At 50.9% G+C, this 17,842-nt stretch overlaps 1 protein-coding gene and 1 long non-coding RNA gene across 21 annotated transcripts in view; both read left to right on the forward strand.

Moving 5' to 3' along the window:
• LOC119234559 (uncharacterized) overlaps positions 1 to 3,515 on the forward strand; it is a 68,248-nt gene extending 64,733 nt beyond the window's left edge. Inside the window, exon 3 of the long non-coding RNA XR_005122646.2 lies at positions 3,142 to 3,515. This is a non-coding gene — a long non-coding RNA (uncharacterized LOC119234559). The remainder of the gene's footprint in view (positions 1 to 3,141) is intronic.
• Positions 3,516 to 6,520: 3,005 nt separating this feature from the next.
• Positions 6,521 to 17,842, forward strand: part of KCNMA1 (potassium calcium-activated channel subfamily M alpha 1) — a 696,711-nt gene continuing 685,389 nt past the window's right edge. For 15 of the 20 annotated variants that reach the window (XM_054689921.1, XM_054689920.1, XM_054689919.1 and 12 more), the window contains exon 1: positions 6,525 to 7,031. In XM_054689921.1, coding sequence (XP_054545896.1) covers positions 6,681 to 7,031 — 351 coding nt within the window. In that variant the 5' untranslated portion in view covers positions 6,525 to 6,680. Of the gene's footprint in view, positions 7,032 to 14,692; positions 14,736 to 17,842 lie in introns of those variants that run through there. The other 5 variants (XM_054689914.1, XM_037497371.2, XM_054689915.1 and 2 more) reach the window with 3 other exon arrangements.

A 17,842-nucleotide genomic window follows, 5' to 3' on the forward strand; every position in this document is an offset into this window, starting at 1 on the left:
GATCTTGATGGAAGAGCCAAGAGCAAGTCAAATAAAAAGCTTTGCATCTCTGACTATCCATCATTCAGGGAGTTCCCAGGGCTGTGAGGGCAGGTTCTGGCTCACGTTGTTCAACTTACAGCTTTCCATTTTGTTGTAAGGAGGGAAGAACAAGTAAATTTTACAGATAACCAAAAGGATATTTTTGCAAGCCTCCCACCCAGCATAGTGCCTTGTAGAAAATACATCTAGTGTGTGTCCTGGAGTTCTCAGGAGTCGGAAAACAAAGACTGTCACGGGCCCAGCAATGTCTACTTCTAATATAGCTGTGAGGTGTGAGGTGTCTTTCTAGAATTATCTACAATTGGTGTTCATTGTAGGTGCATGTCAGGAGTTTCCAGGGAGGAAGAGCAAGTGAGACGCTCAGTGGAGGATGCCCCTGCAGGCAGTGGCTTTAGCACCTGGAGAAACCAGAGGTCATGCCTCTCTGTATTTGCACTGGCCAGGGAGCCAGACAACTGGCACGGCTTCCTTGTGTATTAGCAGGACAGCCATGCAAACTACAGGGACAAATCCCCTTTGTGGCCGACTCAGGGACTCAGGTCCTGGCCAGTGGTGAGAATCTATCTCTCTGTCTTGTTCGCAGGTGATATTTCTAGGATGGTGTTTATACATTCTGGAAATCTTAGCAGCAATTGTCTGCTTCAATGTGGCAAGCTCCTTCTTGAAAGACTTCTAATGAACTTTCTTCTTGAGCTTGATGGTCAGCTTACTGGCCTGTGTTTCCTTTATGCTTTATTCATTTGCAATTTGCAGCATTGGGTTTTTGTCATTTTATTTATTTTTGCAAATACAGGATGTCTGGGTTTCACACAGAGAGCCTTATTTCTCATAAAAATACCATAGTTTCTGATTTTTTAAAGCCTTAAATGATCTTGTCTTAGGGAAGCAGGGCATCTTGGTAGCTGTGGGATAGATACTAAAGAGGAAGAAGTGATGTGACTTTAGGGGAGGCCACTTGTTGTGTGAAATGAAGGGATCCCACTGTGGATGACATTGTGCCAATGTGACAACAAAGGAGAAAGGTGGAATTATACGTCCACAGACCCACAGAGATGTCTGACTTCTGACTTGTCTTTCCTTATTCTAAGAAGGTTTGTAGGTGGAAGGCTGGTCTCGGCTTTGTGCTTATTCGCAAATGTGGCCAAGCCTCTAGGCTGAGGCAGGATAAAGCCACTCTACTCACTGCACAGTCTCTTTTAGGAGGCAGTCATTGGAGCTCTGGGGCACTTAGGGATGAGCTGAATCCTGGGCTGTCCAGATCTCAAACCAGAAGCTCTGCAAAGATCGAATCAAAGGCCCTGTAAGAAAAGAATTAGAAAATCTGTTCGCTGGGAGTCAGAAGAACATTGGGTAGCACTAAGGAGACTCTCTTCCCTTTTGACCCTTCCTTTCCCGCCAGTAAAAATGGGTGGAGTGATTTTTGCCCTCCTTCCATCCCAGAGACAAGGTTCACAATAGTGTTCTGGTGGGTTGCCTTGGTTTAGAGATGAAAAGGAGATGGACTTGCAGAACTGTTATTCTAGAAGTGCTTTGGAACAGAAGTAGAAGACTAATTCTAGCCAGGGCATAGTCTATGTGTTAGGAGTCTGTGGGCCAGGGTGCCCCATATCCCACGGGTGTCATTCAGAGAAGAGAGCTGCGTGTCTTGGCTGCCTCTGAGGACAGTGACTGAGAAAGTAGAGTGCTCTGCAGATGCTATTTTCCCCAGTGGCATTGGCTTTGATGTCTTAGAAAAGAGAAGCCTTTTTCTGTTGGTGCCACATCTTGGTCCATAAGCGCTTTACTTAGAATTGGCTGAAATGAGACCAGTGAGGCAGCAAGGCTAGCAAATATCCCCTAGCCAGGTTGGCTCATTCAGGCACCTGCCCTGGAAGACAGTTACTTGATCTTACATGTGAGAATAGCAGTGGAGATCTCCGGGACATCTTTTGATTATTACAAATCATTTACACACAGTTTTTGGTCTTTTAAAAGTGATGTCAAATTTCATTTCATTTTTTAAAAAGATTTATTTATTTATGCATACGAGAACTAGGGCACAGGCCAGAGATGTGGGGAGTGAGAGGATTCACCAGAGACAGAGCGGGGAACAGAACAGGTGGACGGACTTGAAACACACTGCTGAGGCGAGCAGCGGGCGAGACAGGAGAGGACTGCTGCGCCACATGGGCCGCTCCCCGGCTGGCCAGGGATCGAACTCGTACCACAGAGGCCGCAGACTGCCCCACAGTGTGTGCTCAACCCCTTGCGCCACCAGGGAGGCCCCCGATGTCAAATTTTAGAAAAACCTTAATTGTCTGTAGTATGCCATCTAATGGGATCTTATTCAGTGATTTTTTGACAAATGTTTCCCATGATATTTAATGAGAAAATGCTTACAGTTTAGTGTTAAGGGGAAATAGGATAAAAATGAGATGTTCAATCTAACCCTAATTTTGCAAAAATATACAAGGAAAAAGTGTGAGAGATATATCCAATATCTCTCAGTTATCTGTGAGTAGCAAGAGTCTAGATGATTTTCATATTCTTTTGTGAAATGTTTATTTTCCAAATTTTTAATTGGTCTCATTTGTCTTTAAAACAGAAATAAATATAAGAGGAGTATTTATAATGAACAACCCCTTCCTATTTTTGCCCTCTGAGTCCCTTTCTCTATCTTGGGGACCGGTGCTCCCTTCTGGCACGCACGGGCCTTGGGGCTGGTGCTGGGGGTGTACTGCTATGGTCTTTCTCTCCCATTACTAACCACAAAGAAGCACATTGTGCAGAAGGTACAATTTATGTACCTTTACTTGTCATGCCAAGTAACTCCACAGCTCTCAGCCTGTTTTCCTTACCTGTAAGGCAGAATAGCTATCCCCTTTATTACACTACAAAGGTATTATGAAAAATTAAAGGAGGTAAGGAGGGGTAGAGTCTTAGTGGCCGTGAAGAAGAGAACACAATGGACATTTAAGGAGTGGTAAGCTACCAATGGTGGGCCTACTTTCTGACATCAAGCATGGTACCAATATGAGCCCTGTTGGCCACTAGTATCACAAAATATAAAATGGTAGGGCTGGTAACTGGATAATTAATTTTATTGTGATTTTTACCTAGGTCTTTCCTCTGCAATTTTCATTTCTCAACGCTCACAAAATAATGGCACGTGCCGAGAAGAGCCACCAGAGGGCGCCAGATCACTGACAGAGTCCACCTGGCTGCTGCTTGGCAAAATCACCAACATTTACGTCAGGAATATTGGATCTAAGTCTAGGCTTGAGAAAAGTGAAATCCAGTGTACATCAGTTATGATGTTGGGCCAACATTTAAGTAAATGAGGTTCTTTGTTCTCCTTGGCTATTACCTTAGTCATGCTATTTTTTTGGTTTGTATGTTTATGTGCTTTTATTTATCTCTTGTAAATCAGTGGGGATTGTTCAGATTAGAATTAAACTTGAAACTTTGGTCTGCTTTGAAAGCTGCCAGAGGCACGTGTCACATGATAAAGAGGTTGCCCTCCTCTCTGAGACAGTTATGAATACGTGGTTGGAATTTCTACTTTTGTTAAGGCCTTCCTTTCTTTTGCAGTGGTTCTCAGTTGTCACCCTAAAACCAACTGTTTTTTTTTTTTCCAATTTACCAAGAGGAAGCACATGAGGGAAAGGCACCTAGAGAACTTGTGCATTGCGGGGAGATGGTAGGAGTACCCTGTGCATGCCCCATGCAGTGTGTTTCTGGTGTATGGTCTGAATAGTGGTACTCTCTCATTCAGTGCCTACCCAGCTGTCAGGCCATTCTGGGAAGTGGTGAGTGTCTGTAGCAACGAAAGGGTCTTGGCTTTGACCTTTAAGGTCTCTGATGACTCCCAGGTAAGCCTAGATTCTAGATAATGCAGAAGTCGCTAAAAGCTGCAATCAACAGACTGGTGTGATGAAGAGGGATGATGATGTCCAATAGGCCTCCCAGCAGCTTCCCAAGGATGATGTGATGATGAAGGTGATGATGGGGAGAAATACAGCTGGGGATTCTCAGTAGGGTAACAAGGCATAGCCACCAGTATCCTTTTGCTAACAGCCCCGCGGAATGGCATTTGAGGGGAATTGGGATAGTGGGGCATATCCAGGAAAGTCTGGAGGGGATATATTGGTTTTCAGAAATTCAACTCTGGGTGGGAGGGAGTCCATTCTAGAGGTTTTATATCCCACTGGTGACACGGTCCTATTCTTTGCTGTTCTTTATTGGTGTTTTGTTTTTAAACATCAAATCCTGGAGTTGATTTTAAGGAAAGTCAAGTAAGTTCCCTGGCATGGACTGAGGCCCAAGGGCAGCTGAAAACAGCCATTTAGAAGATGAATAAATGAGGGAACCACAGGCCACACTCACCTTCTTGCACCTCCTCTCAGCACTTTGGGGCCAACTGTCCCAACCCAGTGCTGGAAGGGGCCGCAGGCCTTTGCATGCATGGGACTTAAGTATCAGGGATGCATTCATAGAGGCTGCTCAACAGAAAGCGGGAGGCTGGAGATGCCAACTTGGTGCAGACAACTTCACTTTGTGGAAGATATGGCCTGTAGCTTCGTTTTACTGCTTTTGGAATACCAAATACTCAGGAACTCTGACCTCATTTCATTTTCCCTTTGACCTTGGCCTGGGCTCTTTTCTTGTGGATGTGGGTCTGGAACTCAATGAGTATTTTCTAAATGCGGGAAGAGAAGCTCAAACATCCTTTCAGCTTCTCTCTCCGGCCATCCTCCCTGGTGTTCTGTGGACCCCAAGGGTAGGGGGAGGCATGGAGCTCCCACTTAGGCAGAAACAGCACCTGCTTTTGCAGTGAAGGATGCTAACTTGGCCCTCACCAGAGGAGGGGTTGAAAGGAACCTGAGAATTCCAATTAGGATTAAACTAATGAGCTGGAAACTTTGGGGGAAATCTCTGTGGGCAGGAAGAGGAGAGTGTGATCATCTTCCTTTTAATTAGCATTGGAAAAACCTGTGGTCCAGCTGGTAGCATGGGGAAGGACAACGTCCAGAGGAGACAAGTGTTTTTGAGAGGATGAGAAGGGGGCCCCAGTGCTGATGTAGGGGCAGAGCTGCTGAACAAACCTACACTGCTTCATCTTTCAGGCGGGAGGAGGGAAGACCCTAAGGACATCCTCCCATGGGGGGGGGGCTTGAATGGAGCCCTCCCAGCTACCCTCATTTCAGGAGGAAGGCTGAGTTTAGAGAACAGGGGATTGATTTTGCGAATTCTGTTGTCTGCTGGAGCCTGCGTGTGTCCCTGAGAGCAGGTATCCTGTGGCAGACTCGGGCTAAGTAAGGGAAACCACCTGCTGCTGGCAAAGGCCACAGAACACCCCCTCCCCCCAATCTCCCGCCGGGCTCTGCCTTCCAGCGAGGCAGTGGGACACCTTGGAAAGGGGGAGGTAAGAACTCGGGGTCCAAGAGTACACACTAGGGATGCGTATTCTGGAGAAGGGTCCATCTCTCGCAAGAAGCCGGAGGCGTTCAGTCTGTGAAATGGAGTCGACGGCTCGCCTTTCCACTGGGGTCTTTGTGTGGGTGTTGGGGGTGTGTGTGGGGGTGGGGAACGAACGGCCTGGCCTAGGCACCCATAAATCTCGTGTGCCCAGAGCGCTCAGCTGGGGGCGCAGCACCTTGGAGAGAGGTACCGGGTCCCGCGCCCGTCCTTGGGGTCGTCCACCCTTCCTCACTGGGGCCAGAGGCGGGTGCCAGGCCACCGCTGCGGGGTCTGCCTGCCCCTCGTCCAGCGCCGACCCCGGGCGAGCCAGCGCGGTGAGCCTCCCCCCTCCCGCCTCGGGCGGCCTGAGCCCGCGCGGGCTCTAGTGGTTGCAGCTGCTGCCGCCGGCGGCTGCGGGGAGCGCGGGGCGCGCGCCGGCGAGGCTTGGGCGGCGAGGGCTGAGCCGAGGAGGACCCGAGGCGGCGAGGGGCGAGCGGAGGCCGCGGAGGCCGGGCTGCGCGGCCGCGGGGCGCGGGCGTCCGGGGAGGGTGGGCCGGTGCAGCCAGCGGCCGGGCGGCCGCACGCGCCGACCCTGCGGCGACCGGGGCGCGCAGCGGGGAGCCGAGCGCTGCCGGGGGTGGGGTGGGGTGGGGTGCGGGGCGCAGGGCTGGCGCGGGGTGCTGCTGACACATTATTAACTACTTGCCGCCTAACAAGCCCCGAGCGGCTCGGCGGCGGCCCCGGCGGCGCGCGGGGAGGGGTGCCCGGCCCGGCGCAGCGCACACGCGTGGCGCACGGCGAGCGGCGCGGCGCCCCCGGCACCCGGGCCCGCGCGCAGAGCCGGGGCGGGCCCGGGGGCGACGCAGACCCGGGGCGCCCCCTCGCTCCCCGCGCCGGGGCCGGCACAGCCCGGGGCGAGCGGGCGGCGGGGGGGAGCAGCCCGCGCGCGCCATCCCCCTCCCCCGCGGGCGGGCGGGCTGCCGGGGAGGGCGGGCGGCGCGGCTCGCGGTATATATCTCCGCGCACCCCGCCAGGTCGCGCACAGCGCCCCGAGCCCAGGCGCCTCCCCGCCCCCTCCCCGCGATCCGCGGCGGCGGCGGCAGCAGGAGCAGCAACATGGCTGTGGACGGGCGCTCGGGGCGGCGCTGGCGGCGGGAGGAGCTCCCCGGGGCCCCCGCGCCGGCCGCCCGCGGCTAGCCATGGCCAATGGTGGCGGCGGCGGCAGCTCGGGCGGCGGCGGCGGCGGCAGCAGCCTTAGAATGAGCAGCAATATCCACGCGAGCCCGCTCAGCCTAGACGCGTCCTCCTCCTCCTCCTCCTCCGCCTCCTCCGCCTCCTCCGCCGCGGCCGCGGCCCGCGAGCCCAAGATGGATGCGCTCATCATCCCGGTGACCATGGAGGTGCCGTGCGACAGCCGCGGCCAGCGCATGTGGTGGGCTTTCCTGGCCTCCTCCATGGTGACTTTCTTTGGGGGCCTCTTCATCATCTTGCTCTGGCGGACGCTCAAGTACCTGTGGACCGTGTGCTGCCACTGCGGGGGCAAGACGAAGGTAACGCGCGCCCCGCGCCCGCCCCCGGCGCCGCGCGGCCCCCGCAACCCACCCGCGCGCGCCCCTGCCCTGCGCCGGCCCCGCGCCCGGGGCGAGGACCTGCCCGCGCCCGGCGCGCCCGGGACGCGGACGCCCCCTCCTGCCTCTTGTTTATCGCCGGTGGCTCGCGGCGGCGGCGGCCGGGGCCGGGGCCGGGGTGGGGGCGCGCGCGGGGCGCTGCGGGCGCGGGCGCGGGTGCGGGGCGCGCGGCGCGGAGAGACACCCCCCGGCGCCCAGGGCGCGGGCCCGCCGGGCGCGCCTGCCGCACCGCTCGCCTGCCGCGGGCCCGCTCCCGCCGGGGGGCGGCCGGAGCAGCCAGCCCGCGCTTCGGAAACCTGTTGGGGAGACGAGTTTGTTGGAGGAGTCACAAGGAAAGGGAAAGCTTTTGAGCCAGGTGTTGGGGGGGGGGATCTTTTGGACTAGGGGATCCCGCGGGGGCAGGCAGGAGCGTGGTCTGAGGAAGTGGGGAGATGGGGGGAGGCGAGAGAAAGTTGGGGACCTGCATCCCAGTTTCGGGAGCAGCCCTTGGAGGCTGCCACTTCAGGAATGTGGAAGCTGATGTCTGTCGCCTCCCGCTCCATCACCTCAGTCGCCCCGAGCCTGCTCCCCGGCCCAAGTTCCGCGGCCTGTGTGTTCTTGCCAGCCCCGGCTCGCCCCTCTCGCTCCCGGGAAGGCCGCCCGCAGCGCGGAGCCGAGCCGGGGGACCCCAGCGCCGACGAGGCCGCGGTTTCGCGCGGCGCCTCCTCCCCGACGCTTTCGGGGCGGCGGGATGCAGGCTTCGGCTATTCCTGGCGCAGAGACGCCCACCGGCGCCGAGACTCTCGCTACCTCGCGTAGGGCGGCTGGGCTGACTGCCCTGTCTGGCGCTGTGTCCCTGAAGATGTCCTTTTCCAACCTCCCCCACCAAGGGGAGGGTCGGGGGCGGCTTTTCACAGACAACTGCGGAATAACAAGGGCTGGACCTGAGTGACCGAGCTGCGCTCTTTTTGAGTAACTCCCATCCTAGGGAATCTCCAGCGCCTGCAGTTTGGGAGGCAGGAGAGGCCACCGGGAAGAGCCGCCTCCGGTGTTTACACCTTTTCTCCTAACTTAATCCCAGGACCCCTCAAACTTCCGCAGGGCACAGCAACTTGTAGCAGCCTCTTTGGTTGCCGAGGAAAGAAGTGGGGAAGCCCGGGGTGGGGGTGGGGGCTGTGGGGCGAGCTGGCTATAGGAACACAAGGGTGAAGCCAAGCTGTCTCTCCTGATCATTAATTATACATCGTGTTGGGTGCTGGAGCCCAGCTGTGTTTTGTGGCAGCACATTTGTGTTTTGGAAAATACTGGTGTGTTGGAAATAAGGGAGAAAAATAAAAGCCATTATTCTCTCCCTCTTCCCCATTCCCTGGGGCCTCCAGCTCCGTACGGGCCAGACAGCTTTCTGTGGAGTTACCTTCTCCAGCATAGAGGTTTCTCCGTACTTGTCAAGGTGCCTTCCACATTGCACGGAAACCCTCAGATCAAGCACAGTGTCAGCGCCAGGCCCGGGAGGGGTCCTTCTTACCTGCGCTTATTCATAGTCCTCCTGTGTGCAGAGTTCAGCCTCTCCACCTCCCGGCCACCTTCAGACCTGCCTCTTTTCCCCATTCCTGAGATTCAGTGACGGTCCCGAGGGGAACGGTAGTTCATCTTACAGCTCTTCTAAAATCTTCTCTAGGCCGAGTGATTTTGGTGCACTTTTCCCTTTGCCTCAGGAACCGAGCGGTTTTTGGTGTTTTTGTGATCCTAGGGCTTTAAACACAACTTTTGCAGTCTTTGTACATCAGCGCAACTTCAAGTACTGATGATGGGATATGAGTCGGATATTTCTCACAAAGAATCTCTTTCCTCAACGATCAACAGCTGTAACTTCTGTCAGTTTTCTCAGGACATGGGTTTTTGGTGATGATCGTTAGAAAAAGCAACCCCTAAGTATTTGGCTATATTTTAGGAGTTACAAGTCCTGCAGCGTTGACAGAGCTGGAAGTTTCTACAAGGAGACAGCCTGGGTGTAAGAGGTGATGGCAGTTGGTTGGCAAGATGTGAGCCAGTCTAGAAGGAGAACCGGTCACTGTCGCTACCACTAGAGTCCATTTTAAAACATGTCCTGAATCTCTTAATACCTGCCCCTTGATTTGCTCAATTAAACCAAATTGTGTGTAGCCAGCTCATTCTACCCATAATAGTAACTTAGGCCTTTTAAAATAAGCTTTTTTTCTACCCTGGAGGTCTGTATGCAATCATGGATTCTTAGTCTTTTTGCTTTCTAAGTATTTGATAGTTGTGGCGACATGGTATAGAAGAATGCATTTGGCTTAAATCTGGAAGATTTATTTTAGTGCTAGATTTTCTGAGCAAACCTAGGCTGCTTTCCACAGAATTCTCCTGGCCATCTGATCTGCTCACCCTCACTCTCATTCAGCGCCAACAGAGTTTGGCCAGGAGCTGGGGTCCAGTCTTTAGCACCTGAAATTCCAGTAAAAATGGGTGGACTGATTTACAGATGAAAAATGGATGGGGAAATAAGTGTCAGCAGGGACCTCTCAAACCCCAAGCATTGGCCCCTGGGAGCACATGGTCCTTTCGAGTGAAGGAACCCGGCACTGTGAACTGCCATCCTGGGACAGCTCATCATTAGTACCTTTGGCCTTCAGAGCTCCAGCATGAATGACCTTATTTTGAAAAGAATGGTATGTGCATTTTTTTTTTCTTATAGGAAATAAAGAAGAAAATGAATCACATTCCCCCCTGTTGGAAACTTGGGCACAATCATTTCAGTTCTGTGTTCTTTGCTGTACTTTTTCACATTATTATCATTATTATTTTTCTCTGTTGGGTTCCATCAGAGCTCTCTATTCACTCGGGCAGGACGTGCCGACGACGTTCACTCCAGACGCAGGCTGGAGTGAACAGGGAGCTGCGCTGGCAGCCTGAGTAAGGCCGTGACCTTGAAGCAGTTCTGTAACCTCTCTGGTCTCCCTTTCCTTGTGTGTAGAAGGTGGGGGTTGAATTCTGTGAGTTCTGACCTCCTGCCCGGCTCTGTGATTCTGTGCAGTAGAGGAGAAGGAGTTGAGGAAGTATGGGTAACATTTCTAGCTCAGAACGTGTTTTGCAGCCCTCCAGCAATTTCTTTAGGAATTCAGCCTCAGAGTGCTGATGTGATTTTAGACCCTTTGGGCACAGTGTCTGCTTCTCTTAGAATATTTGGGGAAACCGAGGCTAACTTCCTTTGGAGCTGTGGTTTGCTGAGGGGCCTGCATAGGGCCCGGCGTGGACTCCCTCTTGCTCTCAGTTTGTGTTTCTCCTGTAGAGAGAAGTTTGGGCTTGACCCAGACTAGTCTGCATGTAATGAATTACTGAGGTATTGTCTCCATGGCTGTGTCTGAGAAAACAACACGTTTTCTCTGTCCGGCTCCTGACTAATATAAATATCAGATCCTGTTACGGCTTGGTAATTGCCTGGGGTCTGGCCTGACACATCCAATCAGGGCCGGGGCTTGAGTGCCTCGGAATTCTTGATTCCAGATTGGCCCTGGTGCCTCTTTGAGTTCCGGAGATGGACTGCTTCGGGTGACCTTCAGATACTCCCTTTCGATCAGGTCAGTTAGGGTGGCCTTGGAGATGTTCTTGGGTCCCAGTCACAGGGGAGCTCCACTTGACCTTGCCGTGTCCCGAGAGCTCCTGCTTCGCATTGCTGGCTCTCTGGATAGAAATGCATGCTTAGTAGCAAAACGGTCACCGACAGACCCTAGCACGAGCTGCGGATCTCACACTTATTAGCAGGGCATCCTTGACTGACAATCATATTGAGCCTTGATTTCTTCATCCGTAAAGAGACCGTGGTGCTTACTCTGTAGGATTCTTCTAAGCATTGGCAATCGTGGATTTATAGTACTCCACAAATGCCTGGCACCTAGCAGGCCCCCTGTACAACTTCACAAGTGTTGAGTGTCTCTTTGATTCCTTGAACTTGGGCCTCTGAAGGGCACAGACCACGGAACAATCACACCAGAGGAACCTCCAGACACTGAGGTTGGCTGTCCTAGTCAGGCAGCCAGTTAGGCTCAGTTGAGATCTGGCTCTTGGCTGTTGCCGAGCTGGAAGATTGGACAGCCAGAGAGGCCTCGCTGGATGGGGTCTGGGCAGGGTGGCTGGCATTTTGATGGAGACAAGGGGGAAGTCAGTGGACCATCACAGGCATTGTGGGAATCTAGGGGCTGTGGGCCTAGCAGATGCAGGATGTTTGGTGGGTGAGTGTGGCTGAATGCCAGTGTTGTACCCTTGAAAAGGGAAGAGTTCCATTCCTGTTATCCCCAGTCCAGAGCTAATAGATCCTGTTCCCCAAGAATGTAGTAGTTTCCTGGCCAGGGTGCTCATGACTGAAGGCTGCTTTCCCTTGACAATCCTTAGAGTGGTGTTTCCCAAAGTGTGTTCTCTCAAACACTTGTCCTTGAAGTCACCTTGTAAAAAAAAATCATGGTGGAGTACCTGGGCTCCCGCGTGGAGAGTCACATCACGGCCTTGGGGAAGTCCTGCAGTGGAGAAGTTGGTGAAACTGCTTTGAATGTGCTCACCTTATGTGGCCTTAACTAGATATCCAGGTGACTGTGCATAGTGTCAGCCCGTGACCTTGGGCAAAGATGTTACTGTCCCATGCCTCGGTTTCCTTATCTGCAAATGGAGGAATGTAATAGCACATAGTCCAGTAGGGTAGCCCACTTTCCAGCCTATCATTGGAGAACCCTTTGATTGGAAACATGGGGCTTCCTCTGCTTCCAGGTGTGCAGGGACCCCGTGTAAACACACATCAGGAGCACAGGAGGGCAACCTGGCCATTGGCCTGGGGTAGATGGATTCCAGGGCAAGGCCAAGTGGGACCATCCTGACTCCATTACTGTCTTCTTCTCTGGATGGGGGACATCCCCGGGTGCCTGGTGGCAGTGAGTAAGTACTGGCTTTGGGTTTGTCCCTGCCCCTGCCCTCCCTTACCAGGGCAAAAGAAGCCTGGTGCTGAAGCTGTCAGGTTGGCACTGGATCACACTGCCAGTACTTCCTTCCCAAAGTGGGCAGCAGCAGGGTCCCAGCTCACACCTGCAGTGGCCGTGCTAATCTCCGAGTCACAGTGGCCAACACTGTTTTCCTGGGACTTCAGAGCCGTGGAGCCCCTGGAAGGGCACTTCCATGGTTCCGGTGAGAAGGGCTGTTTGTACTGTGCTGTCCAGCTCCTGGGCCCACGTGGAGAACACACTGGGCTTCCTGGGTAGTGCGTGATGTCAGGCAAGGTCATGCCACCCCCAGGCTTTCTGTGCACAGCAGGGAGCAGATTGAAAGTGTCTCCTTGTCTGAACTGTTTCTTGAGTGGGTAGAATCCTGGCCCTAAGCACATGGAGAAGCCCTGGGGGCTCCCACTTTCAGAGGCCGGGGTGTCCTGGATAGAAGGCTCAGGATGTTCAGTTGGGGATCAGATCTCTGCAGAACAGCTAGTCCTGGGGGGGGGGGGGGGCTCTTTAAACCTGAGTATGTGCATGAGTCAGCCGAGGAGCTGTTGAAATGCAGATTCTGACTTAGAAGGTCCAGGGTGCAGCTGCGAAGAGTCTGTGTTTCTGACAAGATTCAGGGGATGCCCATGCTGTGTGGGCCACACTTTGAGTAGGGAGGATTTGGTCCATTCTTTAGCCTCTAGGCAGCCCCTCCCAGAAGTCATGCCTTAAAAAAAATATTTTTTAAATTGAAGTAGCATCAGTTTGTAGCATTATCTAAATTCCAGGTGTACAGCATTATGCTTAACAATCTCCATACACACATCACGGTCACCCCGAATGTCCAGTTTCCATCCACTCAATTGATCCCCTTTACCATCCCACGCCCTTCCTCTCTGGTAACCAGCAATCTGTTCTCTGTACCTAAGAGTTTTGTTTGCTGGCTTTGTTTGTTTACGTGCTTAATTTTAAATATGGAAATTCCCAGCTCCTCAGCAAAGGGAAAGGGTGAGAAGAGGAAGATGGACTGTGCCGTGACTGCTAGGCTGGGACAACTGTCAATTCTCCAGGGTCACTGTGGTTCTGATTGTTCGGGTGCCTGCTCCCAGGAAACCCACAGCACTGTTGGTTTGGGGTTGGATTGTGGCAGCAACTGTGCAGCGTCTGCAGATGTACGGGGTGCGGTCTGTGCTTTGTCCATCAACATGCGGGCTCTCCCTCGTGCCAGCCGGTCACGCCGCAAGGGGTGAGGCTCTCCCGTGTCCAGATGGCAGCCCAGCCAAACCGCCTTCCTGCAAAGTGAAAGGCTGGTGGAGTAGCCTTTTTGCACTGTGGGGAGACTCCTGGAAGCCAGTTGCTGGCCGCTCCCTCGGGAGTGTTTGAAATCAATGGGCAGCAACATTGCCAGGCCGGTATTCCATGGGGGATCTGGGTGGGTCTTTCCAAATGGAGGATTTAACTGGAATGGTTTGGGCTGATGATTGAGTGGGGGGAGATGTGGCCCTGTCCTGGGCAAGCTCTGGTTGTACTTCTCTGGAATTCCAGCAGATGACATTGAAAGTAGCTCTTTTTCTCACCATAGCAAGGTTTCTCACAGCTCGTTCTGTCAGGGGCTTCTTCCTTGAGATGTGCCTTTTATGTTGTTCCATTGACAAAGTGGGTATCATAGACTGGATGTTAACGATGAGCATCTTCAGCAACCCAAATGAAGAAGGACTTTGTGTAATTTCTGGTGTATAGTAGGGCCTCAGGTGACTCTTACGGTTATTATTATTGGTGCTTTTGCTTTTGTTGCACAGTAAGTGCATGTTGTATGCTAGGCACCAAGACCCAGTTTTGCCTTTGATTTGACAGGGTGGGAGATAAAGCCAGCTAGATTTTCATGGAGTTGGCCCATGTCTGATCTTTGATTTGCCTGCAAACCCCGTAAGGGCAGGAACTGAGTCCTATAAATATAAGCACAAATATATGTGGGAAGGGCCCTTTGCATGGTCGTTACATGGGGGCTGGGTGGGAATGTGGTGGATCAAATACATTTTGCTGCTTTTGGGGGGTAATTTGTTAGATATGTGGAGACACTGGGTGAAAAGGATGGGCTTGATTTGGTGACAAAAAAATGTTTGAATCATTCTTGGATTTTAATTCATGCCACGCTGGTCTTTCTTGACCAGTGAATACCAAGGATTGAAGTCATGATGTGCTGTTGTTTGTGAGGTTGGATGAGTCAGGCAGGGAACAGAAGGGCAAATCTAAAAGAATGGCTGCTTGAAGATGGAATTTGCTTTGTATTTGGTATCATTTGGTGATTGTCTTTGGGACATATCTAATTGCCAATTTGGAAATGTAATTCGTTGTCAATATGAGCCTCCAAATCCTCTTCCTGTAAGATCTCATTACCTGTATGACTAATGCTTCTTTACATGGCTGAAACTGAAATTATTTAAAACATCTCATTTACTTTGTGTTCTTTGTGCTGTTTCTTTGGTCATCCTAACAGTTTTTTTTTTTAAGGGTCCCAGATCTGGTTGACTCTGGGCATTTCAATTGTGGTAATTACAGGAAAGCCTGTACTCGGGCTGCTCCCCTGCCTTCCGCTCACCATGGTTTCCTTCCCTTCTTCCCTAGTGATTCCTGCCAAATCCGGAAGCAGAGGGACTGAAGTTTGCAGGTTAGTGGACAACAAATAGGGGCTTGATTTAGCGAGTTTAAGAAGCACATGGAATTACGAAGTGATGGTGGTGGGTGGGAGCTGTGGGGCTGGGTCTTACTTCCTCCTGAGTGCCGGTGCTGGGAGCCCTCTGACCCTTCGCTAGAGAGGACTGGGGGTTCATGAGGCACCATTCCATTGGGAAACCCCCAGCTTAGAATGAAAGGAAAGACCTTGCTCCTTACTAGCGCCTCTTTGTTTCTGATCTGTTTCCCGATCGCAGAGAAACAAGTGTGGGTGAAATTTTCTTCCTTCCTTCCTTCCTTCCTTCTCTCTTTCTCTCTTTCTCTCTCTCTCTCTCTCTTTCTCTCTCTCTTTCTCTCTCTCTCTTTTGTTTTAAAAATGAGTTTGTTTAGGAAAAGCTTAAGAATTAAAAGTTGGAACATACACACTATAGCAAACTACAGGCAGATTAATTGAGGTTTTGTGGTAGGCTGAATTTATGGGCAAGGACAGAGGCCAAGTTTGCTTATAATGGTGTATTTCTAATTTGATTTCAGCCCTGGAAGGCCCGAGTGGGGTGGAGTTTTGCTGTCAGCATGTTGTTTAGAATGACAGTGACCTTACCTTGTATTGCTCCCATGCAACATCCTTTTTTTCTCACCCATTCTTTTTTCCTCTCATTTTTTTCCCCCATTCCTTCCTCCTGAGAGGATAAAGTTTTCCCTTGTCCTTTTCCCCAAGGTGTAGAAATTGGCCTTTTGTGGCTATTGGTTCTTGTAGTTCATGCTCCAAGATCTGTTTGGTGTTGTCAGAAGGTGTGGGTGGAGGTTTGTGGCTCTCCCTCTTTGTTTATAAATGACACATGCCCTGTGCTTCCCAAATTCAGTTTCCTTTGTAGGTTAGCACTGGGCTTGGCCGAGAGCAGATGTGATTTTGGAACCAGGCCAAAAATCCAGATGTAGAGTGTGGCTAAAGGAGCCTGTATTGTCAAAAAGTCTGTATTGAACTCTGCTTTCTAGGTTTTGGCTCTTCCCAGAGGAAAGTAAACAGACAATCGTCTTGAGCCTCTTTTTGCATCATTTTGATATGGCTGCTTCATAGAATTAAGAATTATTCCTTCTCGGGCCTCCACCGTGGCGCAGCAGTTGAGCGCTGGGCTGCAAAGCTGCCCCGCAGCCTCTGCAGTGCGGGTTCTATCCCTGGCCTCTGGCGAGGGTCCCACATGGCACGCAGACCTCTCCTGTCTCACCCGCTGCTCCCCTCAGCAGTGTATTTCGCCAGTCTGCCAGTTTTGCTCCCGGCTCTGGCTCTGGTGAATCCTCTCACCCTCCTGCACTTCTGACTTTACCCAGTGCTTGTATAAATAAATAAATAAATAAATAAATAAATCTTTTAAAAAAAAGTTATTCCTTCTCTAGTTACACATCTTATCTCTTCTCCTCTGGGCATCTATATACCACTGATGTCATTTCCCTTACTTTGCCAAACAGAAGGAAACTAGAAAAGAAAAAAAGAAAACATAGGAGAAGAAAAGGCAAGGGAAGGCAGAGGGAGGTGTTTACACAAAGAAAAATAGAATTTCTCATCTGGAAACTAGAGGTTGGATAAATATATTAATGGATGGATTTTTTGAAAGATTTATTTATGCATACAAGAGCTGGGGTACAGGCCAGAGGTGTGTGTGTGGGGTGGGGAGGGGTTGAGAGGACTCACCAGAGACAGAGTTGAGAACAGAACAGGCAGATTGACTGAAATACACTGCTGAGGGGAGCAGTGGGCGAGACAGGAGAGGTCTGCTTTGCCATATGGGTTGCTCCCTGGCCGGCCCGGGAATCAAACTTGTGCTGCAGTGACTGGCGATAGCTTGATAGTGCTGTCTTTAACCCCTGTGCCACAGGGAGGCCCTGGATTTTGTTTTTATTGTCTTCACCTTTGTCTTAATGAATAAATCATGACAAATGACCTCACCTCCTAGGAGTGAAGTGTTACATAACGACCAGTGGGCATAGTGATTTCACTTTGGGATGATTTTCGCTTTTTAGGTGAGAAGTGCTGTCTAATTCACTGAGAGTGTGGGTCCTGTGGCCCAGACTCTAGAGATTATAGGCTTCAAGAGCATCTCCTTTGTGTGCTTGTTATATGACAGCAGAATTCTGCTCTTTTCGAGAACTTTCTGCATTAACTTATTTTCCCTTTATGTGACTTTGGATAGTGGACCAATTCTATCTTAGGAAGGGGGAAAAAGTATCCCCAATGGCAGTCAGATGGAGAACTTAGAACTCTGGGCTGTTAGGCTTGGAGGAAGATTTGGAAGACTTACCCAAGTGCTGAGGATTTTCATGAGTGACATTCTTAGCAGACAACAGCTTTGTGTCTTGTTTTCCATCTTTTCATTTGGGAGTGCTGTCTTTGTAGTGCTTCAAGGAATTATTTTAGTTGCTCATGAATGATGACCTCTTCTCCCCTGGATAGTGGCAGCCACAGCCAATGAGGTGGTAAGATTGTCAAAGAACATAGGAATGTTGTCTGTGGTTGAACTCACAAGAGAAGTCAATGGCTTGTGTCCATCTTATAAGAGAAATCCGTTTCCTAAGTTCATGCACAACTGTTTTTTCCTCATAAGATTTTTCCCAACTCAGTGTTTTAAACTTTCGTACTTAAGTGAACTTTGTATTCATTGTAGAAAATATAAGAAGTGCAGAGAGGAATAAAAGAAAAAACAAAACAAAATGAATTACCCACTCAGGTAGCTACTATAACAAAAAAACAGAAAATGGCATGAGCTGGCAAGGATGTAGAGGAATTGGGACTTTTGTGCACTGTTGGTGGGAATGTGGAATGATGCAGCCATATTGGAAAACAGTGTGGCGGTTCCTTGAAAAATTGAAAGTAGAATTATTGTATGATCTAGCAATTCTACTCTGGCACCTATACATAAGAAGATATTTGCACACCCATGTTTGTAGCAGCGTTATTCACAATACACAAAAGGTGGAAGCAATCCAAATGTTCATTGATGGATGAATGGATGAACAAAATGTATATATTTGCAATAAATATGATTCAGATTAAAAAGGGAGAAAATTCTGACACATCACAACATGCATGAGCCTTGAAGACATTAT

The sequence above is a fragment of the Talpa occidentalis genome, unplaced genomic scaffold (assembly GCF_014898055.3).
Source record: "Talpa occidentalis isolate TD23 unplaced genomic scaffold, MPIMG_talOcc4v2.1 talOcc4.8, whole genome shotgun sequence".
In the NCBI taxonomy this organism is placed as follows: Eukaryota; Metazoa; Chordata; class Mammalia; order Eulipotyphla; family Talpidae; genus Talpa; species Talpa occidentalis.